The sequence below is a fragment of the Cynocephalus volans genome, chromosome 15 (assembly GCF_027409185.1).
Source record: "Cynocephalus volans isolate mCynVol1 chromosome 15, mCynVol1.pri, whole genome shotgun sequence".
Classification (NCBI taxonomy): Eukaryota; Metazoa; Chordata; class Mammalia; order Dermoptera; family Cynocephalidae; genus Cynocephalus; species Cynocephalus volans.
Genome location: NC_084474.1, coordinates 46,467,322 through 46,483,417, shown reverse-complemented (window position 1 = coordinate 46,483,417; position 16,096 = coordinate 46,467,322). Strand labels below are relative to the sequence as shown.

The 16,096-nt window shown below is 32.6% G+C and overlaps 1 protein-coding gene across 1 annotated transcript in view; it reads left to right on the top strand.

Moving 5' to 3' along the window:
* PIP4P2 (phosphatidylinositol-4,5-bisphosphate 4-phosphatase 2) overlaps positions 1-12,997 on the top strand; it is a 49,105-nt gene extending 36,108 nt beyond the window's left edge. Inside the window, exons 5-7 of the mRNA XM_063080112.1 lie at positions 1,454-1,506; positions 11,940-12,030; positions 12,854-12,997. Of these exons, the coding sequence (XP_062936182.1) occupies positions 1,454-1,506; positions 11,940-12,030; positions 12,854-12,997 (288 nt within the window). The remainder of the gene's footprint in view (positions 1-1,453; positions 1,507-11,939; positions 12,031-12,853) is intronic.
* Positions 12,998-16,096: the final 3,099 nt, after the last annotated feature.

Sequence of the window (16,096 nt, the reverse complement as noted above, 5' to 3'; positions counted from 1 at the left end):
AGAGTAAATTTGAAATAAATCCACTTGTTAGAAAGTTTAAGAAGTAAGAGAAAGATTTGCTGCTGCTTGAAAAAAAAATGTGGCTTTGGTTTGACATTCTCAGATGTTGAAAAATTATCATTTTGAAAAAAGAATGGACATTCATGTAAAGTTTTATTTCTAGTCCATTTATCTTGGGACTATATGTTCCTACTGTGACTGAGAGAGATCATATCAAGGTTAACTAAATTTTATGAGGTTTGAAATAAAAGTAGAGAAGGGAATCCAGGAAACCTAAATATGTTTATTCTTTTCTTAAATCTAATCATGAAAGAAAAAGTAAAAAGAAAAAAAAGCACCTATCAGGTATTTTCTAAAAATTATCTTCTATTGTGAGGAAAACATGTGGTGTTTGGTTTTTGTTTTTGTTTTTTTTTCTTTTTTGGTGGCTGGCTAGTATGGGGATCCAAACCCTTTGACAATGGTTTTTTAAACACTGTATTCTAACCAACTGAGCCAACTGGCCAGCCTAGTGAAAAAAATATTTGACTATACATAAGTTTTTAAAACCTCCCTGTAACTAGAATTTGAGCCTTCTGAAAAAAAAAATTGGTGACCTAGAATCCTAAACAAAAATTAATTTTAATAAAGTAAAAGTTGTTTTGATGATAAAACTGATGAAGTACTTAAAGAAATTCCCCTAAAACTGTAAAGGAGATATACCCTTTACAAGAAGGTATATAGAAAAACAAATAAGATAGAAGTTTAGAAAGCCATTTAAAAATACATTTTATGGGGCAAATATTTACTTTAAATTTATATTGCATGTTCTTTCAAAGTATCTGTGTAACATTTCTGTGAGGAAGGTAGACATTCCATTATCTATGTTTACAGGGAAGAAAATTGGAGGAGAAAATTGTACCGTAGAAATAGTGTGTTTTTGTTACATTGGATAAGAAATGACAGAACAGGAAGCAGTTTCCTAACTTTAGTTCTACCTGTGTCTAATTTGCTTAGTTTATGTATTTTGTGGGTTTCCCACATAAGTAGAATAAATAGTTGCATTTTAGTAACCAATCTAAATATTCAAGTATTTACAAGACTGGTCCTCAAGACTTAAAGGGCAAACAACTTTGAAGGTACCTGACATAGGTTTTCATTCCCTGGAATTGGACTGAGACATACAGCCAAAAGAGATGACCCTAATTGAGGCATTACATTTAGTTTTCATTGTAAAGCAAACCTAGATTGCGTCAGAGCCTTGGAAAAGTCATGGGAACTATTTCAAAACAGGATCCCAAACTGTATTTTAAGAGGGGAGAGAAGCATTGGAGGGAAAAGCTCATGTAACCATGAGAAGGTGATTGCTTCTGCTATGATCCCTGATGACATTTAAACTAAAAGAAACATTTTATCAGATTGGATAGTTTTCAGTTGTTTTTCTTTTCAATCCCTCTCTTTATTTATTTTACAGTGGATGGAACTGAGGTTCAACACTCTGGCAAAATGCCCACACTGCAAAAAAATGTAAGTTTCCTACCATTGTAAATACTATTGAGAAGTACTTGAGAACAATTTTAAAAGTTCAGAATTCTCACTTCAGTAGATTTTGATTGTAAGACATGCTATGGAATGAATGCATGCCTGATATATATGTGCTTTTCAAGACCAAAAAAAAGGCATATTTAAACTAACGAATATGTATTCTATTTTAAAATGAAAATGATTGAGCTTGATTATCACTCTCTAAAGGGAAATCAATTTCTAAGAAAACATAATTGCTAAAATTATCAATAACCTGATGAGGATTTTCAAAAGTCCTAAGTGGTTACAATCTATTGCAAATAGTTAAAAGTTTGTATTTGTAAAATGGGCTGTAATCTAGGAAAAAAACCCAAATTGTTCTGGAGTTCATAATTCGGTGGTTGTTAGCTTTTATTGTCTCCTGCCTATTAAAATTATTACTGATGGCAAAGTTCATATAATTTCTTGTTTATCTTAACTATTTAGTCTATTTCTCTCTACTCCTAAATGTGTACCTGAGGAAAATAACAAAAGGCAATATTAAAATGGAAAATAGTAGAAGGCATTTTGATTAAAGACATTTTACAGTATCTGTGTTGGTGGTCTCCAGGACCACATCAAGATTCCTTGATTTTCTAGGAGGACTTGCAGGAATTAATATATAGTTGTACTAACAGATATGATTTATTACAGTAAAAGTATGAGTTTACAAAGCAAAATCAGTAAAGAAAAAGGTGCATGGGGCAGTCTGGAGGAAGCCCAGAACAAGCTTCCAGGGATCCTCTCCCAGTAGAGTCCGTCAGCAGTGGATTGTTACCACACACGTAAAATGTTGTCTACCAGGGATGCTCAAGACTCAGTTTCTGTCAGAGCTAGTCACATAGACACTACTGTCTAGCATGTACCCAAATTTCAAACTCCCAGAAGGAAAGCAGGTGTTCAGCATAAACCGTATAGTTTACACAAAAATTTATGCATAGTAAGCCACTCAGTTAAAGGAGGGAACTCTCCCAAAATCTAAGTTCTCAGATGCCAGTGAAGGGCCAAACTTGCAAGCAAGGCTTTCAAAGGATAGCAGTCTTAAGCCTGCTATGTTAACTCTTTCCTGCACAGCATTTATTTTGATAACAAATTTTTAATCAAAAAAGTATTGTTCTCCAACTATGTGTGTGAAATATAACTTAAGCAAAATAAGTTAAACTGCAATGTTTTGATAATTCAATTTTTAAAATTGAAGAGATGGGATCATACTTTAATATGTGTGATCCTTAGTACGATATAATACCCTACTTGTTTTGAGGGTGGAGAAATCCCAGGAATGGTTTTTAGGAGAAAATAATTAAAAGCTGTCTGAAAAATAGAGTATATATAACAAAATTTCTCCACTTATATGTGCTAGATCTGATTCCAACTAAATGTAACCCTGTGAGAATAATTTTTTTACAACATATTTTTAGCTTCAAAAGGACAGATATTTCCTTTTCTTTTCTGAAATTAATCTTCCAAATTCTTAACTATGTTGAAGTATTTGGAAGATTAATTTCTCCATGTGTGTACATGGAGATTCAAAATGGATAATCACAAATAAACACACAGAATATACATTTGAGGGACACACCCACATGCCATCCCATATGTAAACATGCATGTGAACAATACATGTTTCTGTGTATTATCTGTATTTCCACAAAAATGAACAAAATTAAATTGCAAGTATTTTCACTGAGAACGTTAAATTGAATAAAAATATTTTACAGAAAAAAAAAAGCAGAAACATTTTGTGATTAGCTAACTGTGCTAAGCTCAGTGATATTGTGCTATATACACATATACATTGGCTGTAATCTTTACAGGAATCCTGAAATGCAGGGATTATTATTCTGATTTTACAGTTGAGGAACTGTTAGGAGAGGTTAAGGATTTTGCTCAAGGGAATTGCTTGTTTAATTATTTTAGAACAATGGCAATATTTTTGCTAATAATAAAGAAGTATTGAATGCTTATATACTCTGTGATTTGTTGAAATATCACAAGACAGTGTATTAATATGAAGAAGAATTTGTATCAGTCACTTAGGGAACAACTTGCATAAAAATTCACATGGAATAAATCAGCTTAAACATTATTCCAAGAGGAAGGTTTGTAGAGCTGGAGTCACATGCTAAACATGGGAGGACTCAGGGCATTCATTACTTATTTGAGCACAGATGCTGTTATCACATGAACACTCATAGCTGGTATCTAGATTTCTTTTCTTTTTGAATGATTTCCTTTATGACAGAATTTTATTTATTTAAATGCAGATATCCTAACAATTATTTTTAAGTTGCAGGAGTTACTAACTCATTACTATTAAACTACTGTGTCATGTGTTTACCTCACAAAACATGTGAGGGAAGCTTCCCAGAGCTCCCGAGACCAAGAAGCATTTTCTCATATTACTGTTTCTTACTCATGCAGTAGCTGTGGCTATTGTAGTTGGAGGTGATATTTTTCTTTTAAGTGGGCAGCTTGTGGCCACCACTGGACTGGAGATGTAGTTCTAGCATTCTGAAATACAACTTGGACTATGTTAAAATGACCTAAGTCTAGCAGACATTGATTTAATCCTTGATAATTATAATTTCTTCTACGTAACTGATATACTCCTTTGTGAATCACTTCCTACTATTTTAAACAACAAACTCTTACACTCAAATGTTATCCTTTTATTTTGCTGTTTAGTTCTATATTTTATAATTATTCAGCAGTTCAACAGACAGTCCTGTACTAGGTACTGGATGCTCAAAGAAAGACATGTTCTTGCCTTCAAGGAACCTAGTCTTGTGGGCACAGAGAGGAGAACAGACAATTACAATAAAGTTTTAAGTGCTTTGCAAAAGGAATGACCAGCATGCTCTGCTTTGAAGAGCCCCAAATCCAGATTTGAGGGAAAGGGATGAAGAAAGAAGGCTTTCAGAAGGGAGTGATATGTGAACTAAGTTATGAAAGATGAGTGAGAATTATGTGAAAAAGAGGATGGATGATTCACTGTAGAACGAGCTACCTGTGCAAAGGTACAGAGGAATCAAAGGTTAGATGTGTTTTGTAAAGAGGTGGAATGGATAGGATTGGGTGTGAAAGGATAAGAGAGAGAGATTGGGGTCAAGAATGACCTTATTTCTGAGAGGCTGTGGAACCATTCACTAAACTAGGGAATGCAGGATCTAGGAGAAATGTGTTTGGTAGAGGATGATAAATGCATTTTGAACATATTAAAGAGACCTCTAGGTTTGCTAGATTTTCTGTCTTCATCCCATCTACCTGCTTTTCAAATCCCAAATCTTAGATCAAATGACCATGGCTTCTCCCATCCTTTACTAAAATAACTACAGCTGAAACAATTCTACATCGATTAACTCTTAACAAATGTATATAGCTTTACACTTTAGCTAAACCCTTGCTCTATATTCCTTTTTTTTTTTTTTTTAAAGATGACCGGTAAGGGGATGTTAACCTCTGACTTGGTGTTGTCAGCACCTGCTCTCCCAAGTGAGCTAACTGGCCATCCATATATAGGGATAAACCCATGGCCTTGGTGTTATCAACACCACACTCTCCCAAGTGAGCCATGGGCCAGCCCTTCTATATTCCTTTTTAAGTGTCCTTGATTAACTCCCTACACTGTTCCCCAAAACAGCTATCTCCAGATATTTATTTTTCCTCTTAAACTCCCCACCTCAGTACCCCCAATTCCATCGCCCGGTGTCAGCTGATAAATTGCCTCCTCCTATCTGTGGGAGATGAGTGAGGCTATTGGTAAACACCCTCACCCTCACTCCCTACCCATAAACCTGTCTATATCTGTGCTCACTTTCATATCTTCTCAGAGGGAAGCAGGTCTCTTCTTTCCAAGGCTTATGTCTTCATTTGATCGTGGCATCCCCTTACCTCTGGAGTGAAGCATGATTAGCTTTCAGTCCCCACAAGGCCACTGAATTTGCTCTGATGATTTTCACATCCCAGTTGCAAATTCCAGTAGTTCAATCCTCATCCTGCTTGTTTTTCCTGTAGCACTTGGTTTTGTTGATCGTCTTGTGTTTTTGTTTTTGTTTTTCCTAAAAATTTTCATGTTTTCCAGACACTGCTTTCTTCTGGGTTTCTCCCATTTCTCAGAATACTCCTTTATTTCTTCTGTTGGCTTAATTTTCTCTTGTTAAATATTGTTTTTCTCTAGAATTGAAACTTGGCCACACTGTATCTGGGTTTTTGCCTATGTTCCTTTGTCATTTATATGCCATTAAATCACTCCAGATCTCTCTTTGGCACTTCAGATGCAACTATACAATCTCTATTTACTATCTTGCCTATAGTTATTTCAACCTGATGTCTCAAACACATGACCAAATCCCCCACCCTACTCTGCAAACTCATCTTCCCTATGTATTGGTGAATATATTACATTAATGAATGTTATCCCATCTGCCCGGCTGACCAAGTCGGAAATCTGAGTATATCTTTTCTTCATTCTTCATATCCAGATAGTAATGTCCTATGTATTCTGTCTCTTGACATTTCAATTATGTCCTCTTATTTTCACTATTTCTACCTTAGTTCATGTATTTAGCATCTCTCTCCAGGACTACTGCAATGGTTTTCTAATTCATCTCTTGGCCTTTAGCCTTGCAGTTCTATATTCATTTACTAGAGTAATGGTCCCAAATGCATATGTGATTTTAAAGTCTCTCACTTCAAATCTATTAGTAGCTCCCAAATTAATGGCCATAGTGTACTGTTGTGCAGGTTGTACACTGCATAACCTGAGGAGGTGCCATTTTCATTGTACGTTTGTCTATTTCATAGCATATAAGTATTATTTGCCCAAATGTACCATATAATTTACCATAGGCGCACTGCCTAAAATCCAAAATAAAACTCTAAACTTCTTAGCAAGGTATATACAGTTCTTCAGGTTGAAGTCTTTGTCTAACTTTTCTAGTGGTATCTTTGTTTTCTTGCACCTCTGCACACAATCTCTTATGTTCCAGTCTCAACAGATTCTTCTACTTCCATCAACATATTATACAGTTTCTTCTGTTCCTTAATCTCATTTTGCTAGGTCTGGAATGGCCTATCTAGTCCCTTCCTCAACGCTGTCTGCATGAAAAACACCTATTTAACTTCACAAATTAGCTGAAATATCCCTTGCTTCTACTATGCATATGCAGAAACCTTCTCTGATAAAAGTTATTCTGCTGCTTGTTCCTTGAACACATTTTTTTTTCTTGCCTGAACAATACTACTGTTATCAGCTAAAAAGACTTTCTTACTCCCCCATCTGCCTGTTCACATCTTGCTTTATCCTTAAGCCCCACCTAATAAAGCCTTCCCTGGCTATCTCATCTGAAAATTGTAAGGAACATTGCTTAGCACCTTTTTCCCTTATAAATTTCTACAGCAGTAGCTACGCTAGCATTTTCCAAGTGTCCATCATAATCCTAGTGTTCCATAGGATGTTTTTGTGAAGGGGAAAGTTAATAATTTGAATAGTGAATAGTTACATGTTTGGGAAAAATTAATGACCTTTTCGTCTTGGGGATTCACTGTCCACATTTCTGTATATGCTTTTGACTTTCATATCTCTTAATATAAAAAAATAATAACAATAACAAACATACTTAAATGCATAGCTCATCTCATATGAAAATTAAGAAAATCCCCAGGGGCCAAAAATGAAATGACAGCCAGGGCTATCCTAAGGGTATATGCCAAAAGTAGGGACCTAGAGACTTGAATGCTCATGTAAAGATAGAGAGAGGCCTTGACTTCACAGAAGGCAGAGAGTTGGAATGACACCCCCTTCCCAATAAAGTCCTTAAAGTATTATTCTCCAAGAAAAGAGTAGGTCAGGAAAAAAAAAATATCCACTAGAAAAAGATGATTACAAAGTGGAGAATTTATAAACAATGAGTGTGAGGTTTATATTTTACATCATTTATATGGTCTAGGAAAACCCAGAAATCAATTTAAAGTGGTTTAGGGTTGGAATCACTCTGGGGAGCCTGGGAAAAACAAATGGAAATTCTCTGTGGATAAAGGCACCCCTAAACTATGCATGCCAGGATTTCTTGTATTAAGGCCTGCCAAAATAAGTTTTCAGCAAAAATTACTAACCAAATGAGGAAACAAGATACTGTAAGCTGAATTGGCATTGATGACAAACAGCATAATTAGACTCACAAAGACTTCGGATTTGCAATTATTAGATATAGAATATGATATAACCATGTCTAAAATTTTTTTTTTTAAAAAATAGGAAATAGATAAAAGACTATTTCAAAATGACCAGGTACTCACAAAAACCTGTATATGAGTGTTTATAGCAAGTTTATTCTTAGTAGCCCTAAACAGAAACTATCCAGGTGGTTAAACGAACCGTGGCACATCATACTTTGTAATACTACTCAGCAATAAAAAGGAATAAACTATTGACACATACAACAGCTTCGATGAACGGAATTTATTTTGAGTTGAAAAAGCCAGTGAAAGAAGGTTACCTACAATATGATTCCATTTATGTAACAAATTTCAAATGATAAAATTTTAGAAATGGAGAACAGAATAATAATGGTACGGTGGGCATGGGGTGTGGAGTGGGTAGGAAGAAGGGTGTCTTTATAAAAGCAGCCTTATTGAGATAGAACTGTTCCATATCTTGACTGTAGTGGTGGACACATGAACCTGTGCATGTGATAAAATTGTGTAGAATTAAAAACATGTATATATACATATAAGTAAAATGATAAATGCAAATATTGGTGGATTGTATGAATGTTAATATCCTGGTTATAATATTGTACTATAGTTTTGCAAGATGTTACCATTGGGGGAAGTTGAGTAAAGGGTACATGAGATCTCTCTCTATTATTTATTACAACTGCTTATGAATCTACAACAGTCTCCAATAAAAAAAAAAAAAAATAGCCAGACAGACTATAAAAAGAAACAATAGAACTTGCAGAAATTAAAAATTATGGAAATTAAAATGCAATGGACAGGTTAAACAGCAGATCATATAAAGCTGAGGACTAAAGTCATGGACTGGAAGATAGAGGTTAAGTGACTAAACCAGAATCCAGCCTAGAGACACAAAAATGAAAGTAAGATTAAGAGAACATATATATTAGGGCATCTAATATATATCTGATTTAGAAGGAAAAAATAAAAGATAGAATAGGTCATTTTGAAAAGATGAGACAAAAATTTGAAGAAATTTTAGATCTGTGAAAGATATGAACCCTTAGATTCCAAAAGAATAATGACATTCAAGCAGAATAAATAAATATGCTGTAGGGAAATTGCAGAAAACCAAACAGAAATAGAAGATATTAAAAGCAGAGAGAAAAGAAAGATTTTCAATATGAAAAAGATAGTTCTGTCAACAAACATCTCCACAGCAACAATGGAAGCCAGAAATCAAGTTTAAAAATAACTGTACTTCAAAATACTAAGAGAAATTAACTATCAAACTGGTATTATAGATCTATCTAAACCATCATAAAATAATGAAGGTAAAATAAAGATATTTTCAAATGCAAAATCAACCAACCAGTCAACAACAACAAGAAAAACCCTTGATGTCTACCATCCTTATATCCTCACTAAAAAACTGCTGAAAGATGAACTAGAGAAGTAAAAAAAATATATTCCAAACTAAATTTCTACAATACAAGGAAAAAAGGTAAATCGAGAAGTTGTAAGCATTTATCAGAAACATTGACCGTATAAAATAGCAAAAACAACAATAGCAATAATATTAATAATGCTAACAAATTTAGAGAAACAAAAATATAATAGAACTGAAATACTGGAGAGCAATAACATGTTATTTAAAACAAATTTTAAAAGCACAGGCTATTAGAGGATATATGCAGTACATATAGATGCCTGGAATAGTATCCAGATTATATAAATATTATCTATGAATCAGTAAGCAAAAGTCAGCCTAAGACAAAAGGACAATAGATAAGAATAAGCAATTAGTAGAAAAAAGAAACGTAGAGTCAAGTAGCATTTGAAAAGATCATCAGCCTTGCTAGAACACAGGGATATACATATTAAAACCACAATAAAATACGATTCACACCCATGAAATTTTAAAAATGAAACAATACCAAATGTTGAAAATATGTCTACAGTACAACCCAGCAGTTCTATTCCTAGGTATATGTTTGAGAAATTCCTGGATATGTACATGAGGAAATATAAAAGAGTGTTCAAGGCAGCATTGTTATAATGGCAAAATATTAAGAAAAATAATGAATGTTCATCAACAGGGAGAACGAGCAAACTGTGTCATATTTATATAATGGAAGATTTGAAATGAATGAACTAGATCTTCACATATCAATGTGGAAGTCTCATGTTGAGTATTGAGCAAATAAAAAGGGCAAGTCACAGAAGCATACATTTTAACATACATACATATAAAGTTTTAACACATGCTAAACAACACTGTATAAAGGTACTTCAGAAAGTTCATGGAATGTTTGGTATTATTTTTTCATTCAATTATTCCATGAACTTTTTGAAGTACACTTGTATATTGCATGTAGACACCACATGTGTATTCAATGTGTGAGAGATTTTATTATTCATGCAATAGGTGCTTGTTGGTTTGCATTACCCTCGTGAAGAGATTGCACTTGGGTTGTGAAGTAGCAGTAGTTTATTTCTTTTCTGGGAAGACTTCTCAGAAGTAGTGACTGTTTAAGTTGAGTGATGAACAAAAGGGCATGGGTTTTCTAAGCAGAATTCATGCACTGAAATTAATGTACTCAAGTGTATTCTCTTGGCTCACAGAAAAGCTGCTCTGATATTCACTTTGAATCTTTTGACTTATTCAATACATAATTCTAATAAGCTTAGTTGGCTTCTAATGCATGGTAGATTAGAGACAGCTGGAGGTAGATATTACTACGTGTGGTTTTTTTTCATACAGAGGTAATAATGAAAAGAAAGATCAGCTGTGAGGTATAAAGAAATACTACCAAATGGATGCAGAGGAATTAAAACCAAAAATAGTCTGAGGCTAAATAGAACATAAAGGCAATGAATCGTACATGTCCTAGTAACTTCAGTCAGAGAACTGTACAATAGAGTAATTAATGATGACTCCCAGGCCATCCAGATGTTTAAGTTTGGGTTCAAGTATTCAGGATCACTTATGATAATATTTATAGCAAATTTTTCAATTTTTCTTAAAAATATGAGAATTAAAGGAAATTCTATTTTTATACAAAATTAATCTCTTTGGAATAGCACTTTTCTAAATATGCCTAGTAAGTTATGCATTTATGTATTTCACTAATTCAACATATGTTCCTTAAGAGATTACTGTGTGTTAGACATGCTCTTAACACTGGTTATACAAAGACAATTTCAATACTTCATTATGTCATTCACTAACACAGTGCCTGGCATATAGTATATGTTAACAAATAAATGTATGTTTAGGCAGAGAAGAAAGTCCTAATTTGTCTATTTGTTCTTTGCTATACTTGTATCATTTTGAAAATTACCAAAATTAGAAGTGGAGAGAGCTAAATACTATTAGATTTGGAATTTCAATTAAGTGTGGTAGCAGTATATGCTTTTTTGAATTTTTTAGAGGCCTTTTGATGTGTATTAAAACAGTTTTAATAAAACACTTTTAAAAGTTTAACACCTTTAAAAAGTAATCCTAATTCTAAAAAAAACTTAAGAAAATGATAAAAAATAAGAACAATGCTTTTAAATGATGGCATTATTTATAATAGGAAAAACACTAAGTGTATAGTAGTAAGGAATTGGTTAGTTATATTCATACTTTGGAATTCCAGTTAAGAAAGTTAATGACATTGGAAAGTGCTCATGCTAAAAACTATATTGGTAAGGTACAAAAAAAAAAAAAATGCCTGGAGGAAAATAATGCCAAAGTGTTGATTGGGTATTTTATGTGGTTATAGGCAATTTTCCTTTTCTTTTTTTATTTCTAGCTCTATTTTCCAAATTTTCTACACTAAACATATACTCTTATGACTGTTAAATAAAAAAAAAAATCAAATGGCATTTGTGAGAAAGCACTGAATTTTCATTCTGGAATAGATTTTTTGGAAATGGATTTTTATCTTGGAAGACTATTACGGACCACAGTGACTGTTTGTAGATATTGTCAATAACCAAGGCTTGAACTTTGTTTAAAGCCACAATAATATCACACATTACATTCACTATTTATGATTTTGTCACTCACTAAAGATGACCTTTTTATGCATGTTCTTGTTTATCAAGTTGATGAGATGAATAAAAGTACATAAAATAATGTTACTAAAGGCATAGATAGGAACTCACAACATTGAAATGGAGAATCTTTATGTAAATATTTAATGTTCTCTTTTGCTCTCATGAATTTGCAGCTCCTCAGTGGGTAGTGCACTTCCACGAAGACGCTGCTGTGCATATATTACCATTGGAATGATATGTATTTTCATTGGAGTTGGATTAACTGTGAGTATCATTTTACCCTTAGAATCTTTTCCTCTCAACCTTATCAGTGGTCACTGGTAAAGTCTGGGACACCTTCAGTGATCCCTGAAGAGGCTGCCTCCCTGCCATGCCAGGCCTGGAAGCTTCTGAAGAACTATGGTAATCTGAAACCCAATCCATGAACCTGTTTTTAATGGAGCTCACCCATCCAGGTGAAACGATATTTTTGGACCCTTCTGAAAGTCCTTGACATTGGGGACTTTACCATCCATTTTACAAAAGCTAGAATCAATTTTGCGTGGCCACAGAGTATCTTATATTCAAAGCATCACTCATTCATCTCTGGAGGTCTAAAAAGCCATTCTTCTCTTTGAACAAATCAAGCAGAGATTTGTTACCCAAACGAGGATGGCTTATTTTTATAGAAGACTGAAGCTAAGCAGGCAGCATGGGGACCGTGCCAGAAAATGAAGGAACTGATCTGTTAATCTGCCATTTACTTTCCATGCTCCTTTTTTCCACAGTTAGTACACCTGGTACTATATTATTGACAATGTCCAACTGTGTTACATGATAGTAAGGAGTTATATAGATTAAGTTTGTTTTAGAGACAACATATTTTACGTTGCTTTTTTTTTTACTTTATAAAATGTACAGTTAAAAAAAGTAGCAATACTCTGTCAGTTATAGTTAACAGATACAACTACTAGTATTTTATAGGGACTTTGTGGCTTCAGTTTGAGAATAAATTTCGTAAAAATCACATGTAAGCCAACAGAATTTCTCTAACCAGGTATTTTCTTAAAGTTGCTAATCTTTTGTTTTTATATTGCTTTTGTTTTAGGTTGGCACCCAAGATTTTTCAAGGCGATTTCATGCAACCTATGTTTCTTGGGCAATTGCTTATTTCTTAGGTTTGATCTGCCTTATCCGAGCTTGTTACTGGGGAGCCATACGAGTCAGTTATCCAGAACACAGTTTTGCATAAGCTTGTTTATGATTCAGTGATGTAGGTGAGAGTGTCTAGCAGTTCTTGATAAGCTACTCTGGACATCTTTAAATCACTTATCCTAATAGATTTCATTCTGGTTTACGTATAATAGTTTCAAGACTTTGGGGGTCTTTTTTGAACAAATGCCCATTGCACTACATTATATGCAAATTGTTTGTTTTGCTGCTAGGTTTTCAAATTTGGAGTAAAAAAGCCGTGTTTTCTTGTTCTTTCACATCTCTTAAAGATATTTTTGGATTATCACCAAACATTACGTATAATATCACCTTTTCTTATTGTTAAATCGGTTATTTCATGACTTGCTGATCTGTGAGTATTCCCAAGAAGTGTTTATAAATGTTTCTACAATAGTTTCACATTTATACTTACATTTTAATTAAACAGTATCAAAATTGCTTGCTTTAAAATCTAAGCAATATGCATTTTGCTTGAACTGCTTACAGTAAGTAACCTTACTTATAGTGACCTTATTCAGGAAAAAATTTGAGTGTACCTTCAAAGGCTTGACATTCTTGTCAGAGAAAAAAAACATTTCTAGATACTGTATGCTTGTTTTTTGTTGTTTGTAGAAAGATACAATATTTTGGTAGTAACTTAAAATACAAGAATGAAAATATTTATTTGTCCCTGTTGGAGAGGTTAGATAAACGTCTTTTCTCAAAGATCACAGAACTATTTGTCTTTCATTTTTGTCTTTTTATTTACCAATTATAAAAGATCTGGTCCAGAATTACGGAATTTAATGTTAATCAGCTGTGTGTATTCCTTTATAGACTGGAGGAAGTATTTCATATAACATCTTTTATAATACTTAACCATTTAATCAAAGATATATTTACATTGGGTTGTGCTCCTTTTCATTAGATCATGGTAAATTTTTCTTATTGGGATAATTATATACTACTACTTATATGTGAAGGGAGACTATGACATTTTACACTAGCTAAAATGTTCCAATTACAGGTACTCTTACTATTCTCAAATGAAACTGGTCAGACAATTACACAATTTATTCAGGAAATAGTTCAGAGACAAAAAGCAACATAGTTTTCTAGGAATTCTTTAGGATTTATGGAATCAGCTCTCGCACTGCCCATGTTTGCAGTTTTGAAAAAGAAATTGCTTAATTGAGAAGTAATGTTCTAAAGTCTTTAATGTAGTAGAATTAGATATTGAGATAATCTGAGTAAATTAATTGGGGATTCCAAGGATGACTAATATTTTAAGTTATGTTCCTTATTAATATAAAAATGTACTCATCAGAAAGTTTGGAACAAAATACATGTAAACTTCAAAGAATAAATGATAAATGTATAAATGCAGTAGCTCAGGATTATATGCATCTTTGAAAATACACTAATAAAGATTATTGTTCAAAAATTACCTTGTTCTATTCCATTTAAAAAATAAGATGCCATTTCCAAAATTGCCTTGAGATCTTGCTCTAAAGTTTTTATGTATAAGATGTTTCTTTATATAATATTCACTTATGCTTTTTCATTTATTTTTCTTTTCTTTCTTTTTTGGTGGCTGGCTGGTATGTTTTTCCCATTATTTTTACATTTTTATTTTTTAAATACAGATTTTTAAATCCATTTGTAATATACTTGGTGTTAAGTATGAAATAATCTTTTCTTAATGGTTAACCAGTTGTAACAGCATTGTATATGATTATATTTTTTCTGGAATATAAACCCATGAGAGCATGAACTTTGGCAGTCTTGTTCACTGCTTCATCCCTATTTAGAACAGTTTTTGGTGTATATGTGCTCAATAAACATGAATGAATGAATATGCATGAATGAATAAATGATTGGATGAATTGGTATTTTAAATTCTTATATATGCTTGGGTCTATACTTTATATTTTACCAGAATGTATTGGTAAATATTTGTATAATCTTGAGTTAAGGAAGAACTTTCCAAGTGGAACCTAAAAGAAATCATAGAGGACAGGATTGATATAGTGGACGATGAAACAAAACAAACCCAAAAACTTCTGAAGAAAAATCATAAGAAAAGCCAAAAGACAAATTGGTAAAGATATTTTCAAAATAGTAGAAGGAGTTAATCTTTGTAATATGGGAAGGGTCTAAAAGCATGAAAAAGCAATTTTACAAAAGAAGAAATACAATAAGTAATAAACATGAACTTTTAAAAAATTTACTAAGAATCAAAGAATATAAGTTAAAAGAAAGACATACTATTTTTTATCTACTATATTACCAAAGAATGAAAAAGAGCAATGATATCTCTGTAATGTCAAGGCTATGGGAAAACACACACACACACTCTCACTCACACACACATGTATTTTTTAACCTAGTATTGTAATTCTATCTCTAAGAATTTATCTTAAAGATATTATGGATAAGAAAGCAGATATGTATGTAAAATGATGTTTATCATATTTATGTTTATAGTAGAGATTAAAAACAAGAAATAGTCTAAAAATCTAATAATATGGAATTGGTGAAATGAATTATGGCACACCTATACTATGAAATAACATTAAGAATATGATAACAGTTTTCATCTATTGAATTGGAAATGCTTCACAAAATATTGTATGACAAAATCAGATTACAGCCAGTATGTAGAGTATGGTCCACTTTTAGGAAAAAAAGTTATTTTATGTGTATGTATTGAAAAAACTAAGGAAATTTTAACACTGAAATATTAAGAATGATTAACTTTGGGTGATGAGAGATAAAGGATTTTTATTTTATTTTTGAACTAGATTAATTGTTGGAAAGTTTAAGTTTTTGCTCTTGATAAATAGATAAGAATCGTATGTGATGACCACATCAATATTTATTACATTTTCACTTAGACTCAGTTTTAAAATAAATTTACTAAAACCCAACCAATGAATTTCACTGATAAAAACTTAAGTTTTAAAGTTAACGAATATATATTTAAGCTTAGTCCTATATAAATTACAGCACATTTTTAATTAACGAGACCCAAATTAATGAGACTTCAAACATTCTTTTTTTTTTTAAGTACAGTATTTCTTCCAGTGCCCAGGGAATACAGTAAGGGCTGGGAAAGTGTTATTTAAAAGAATACATC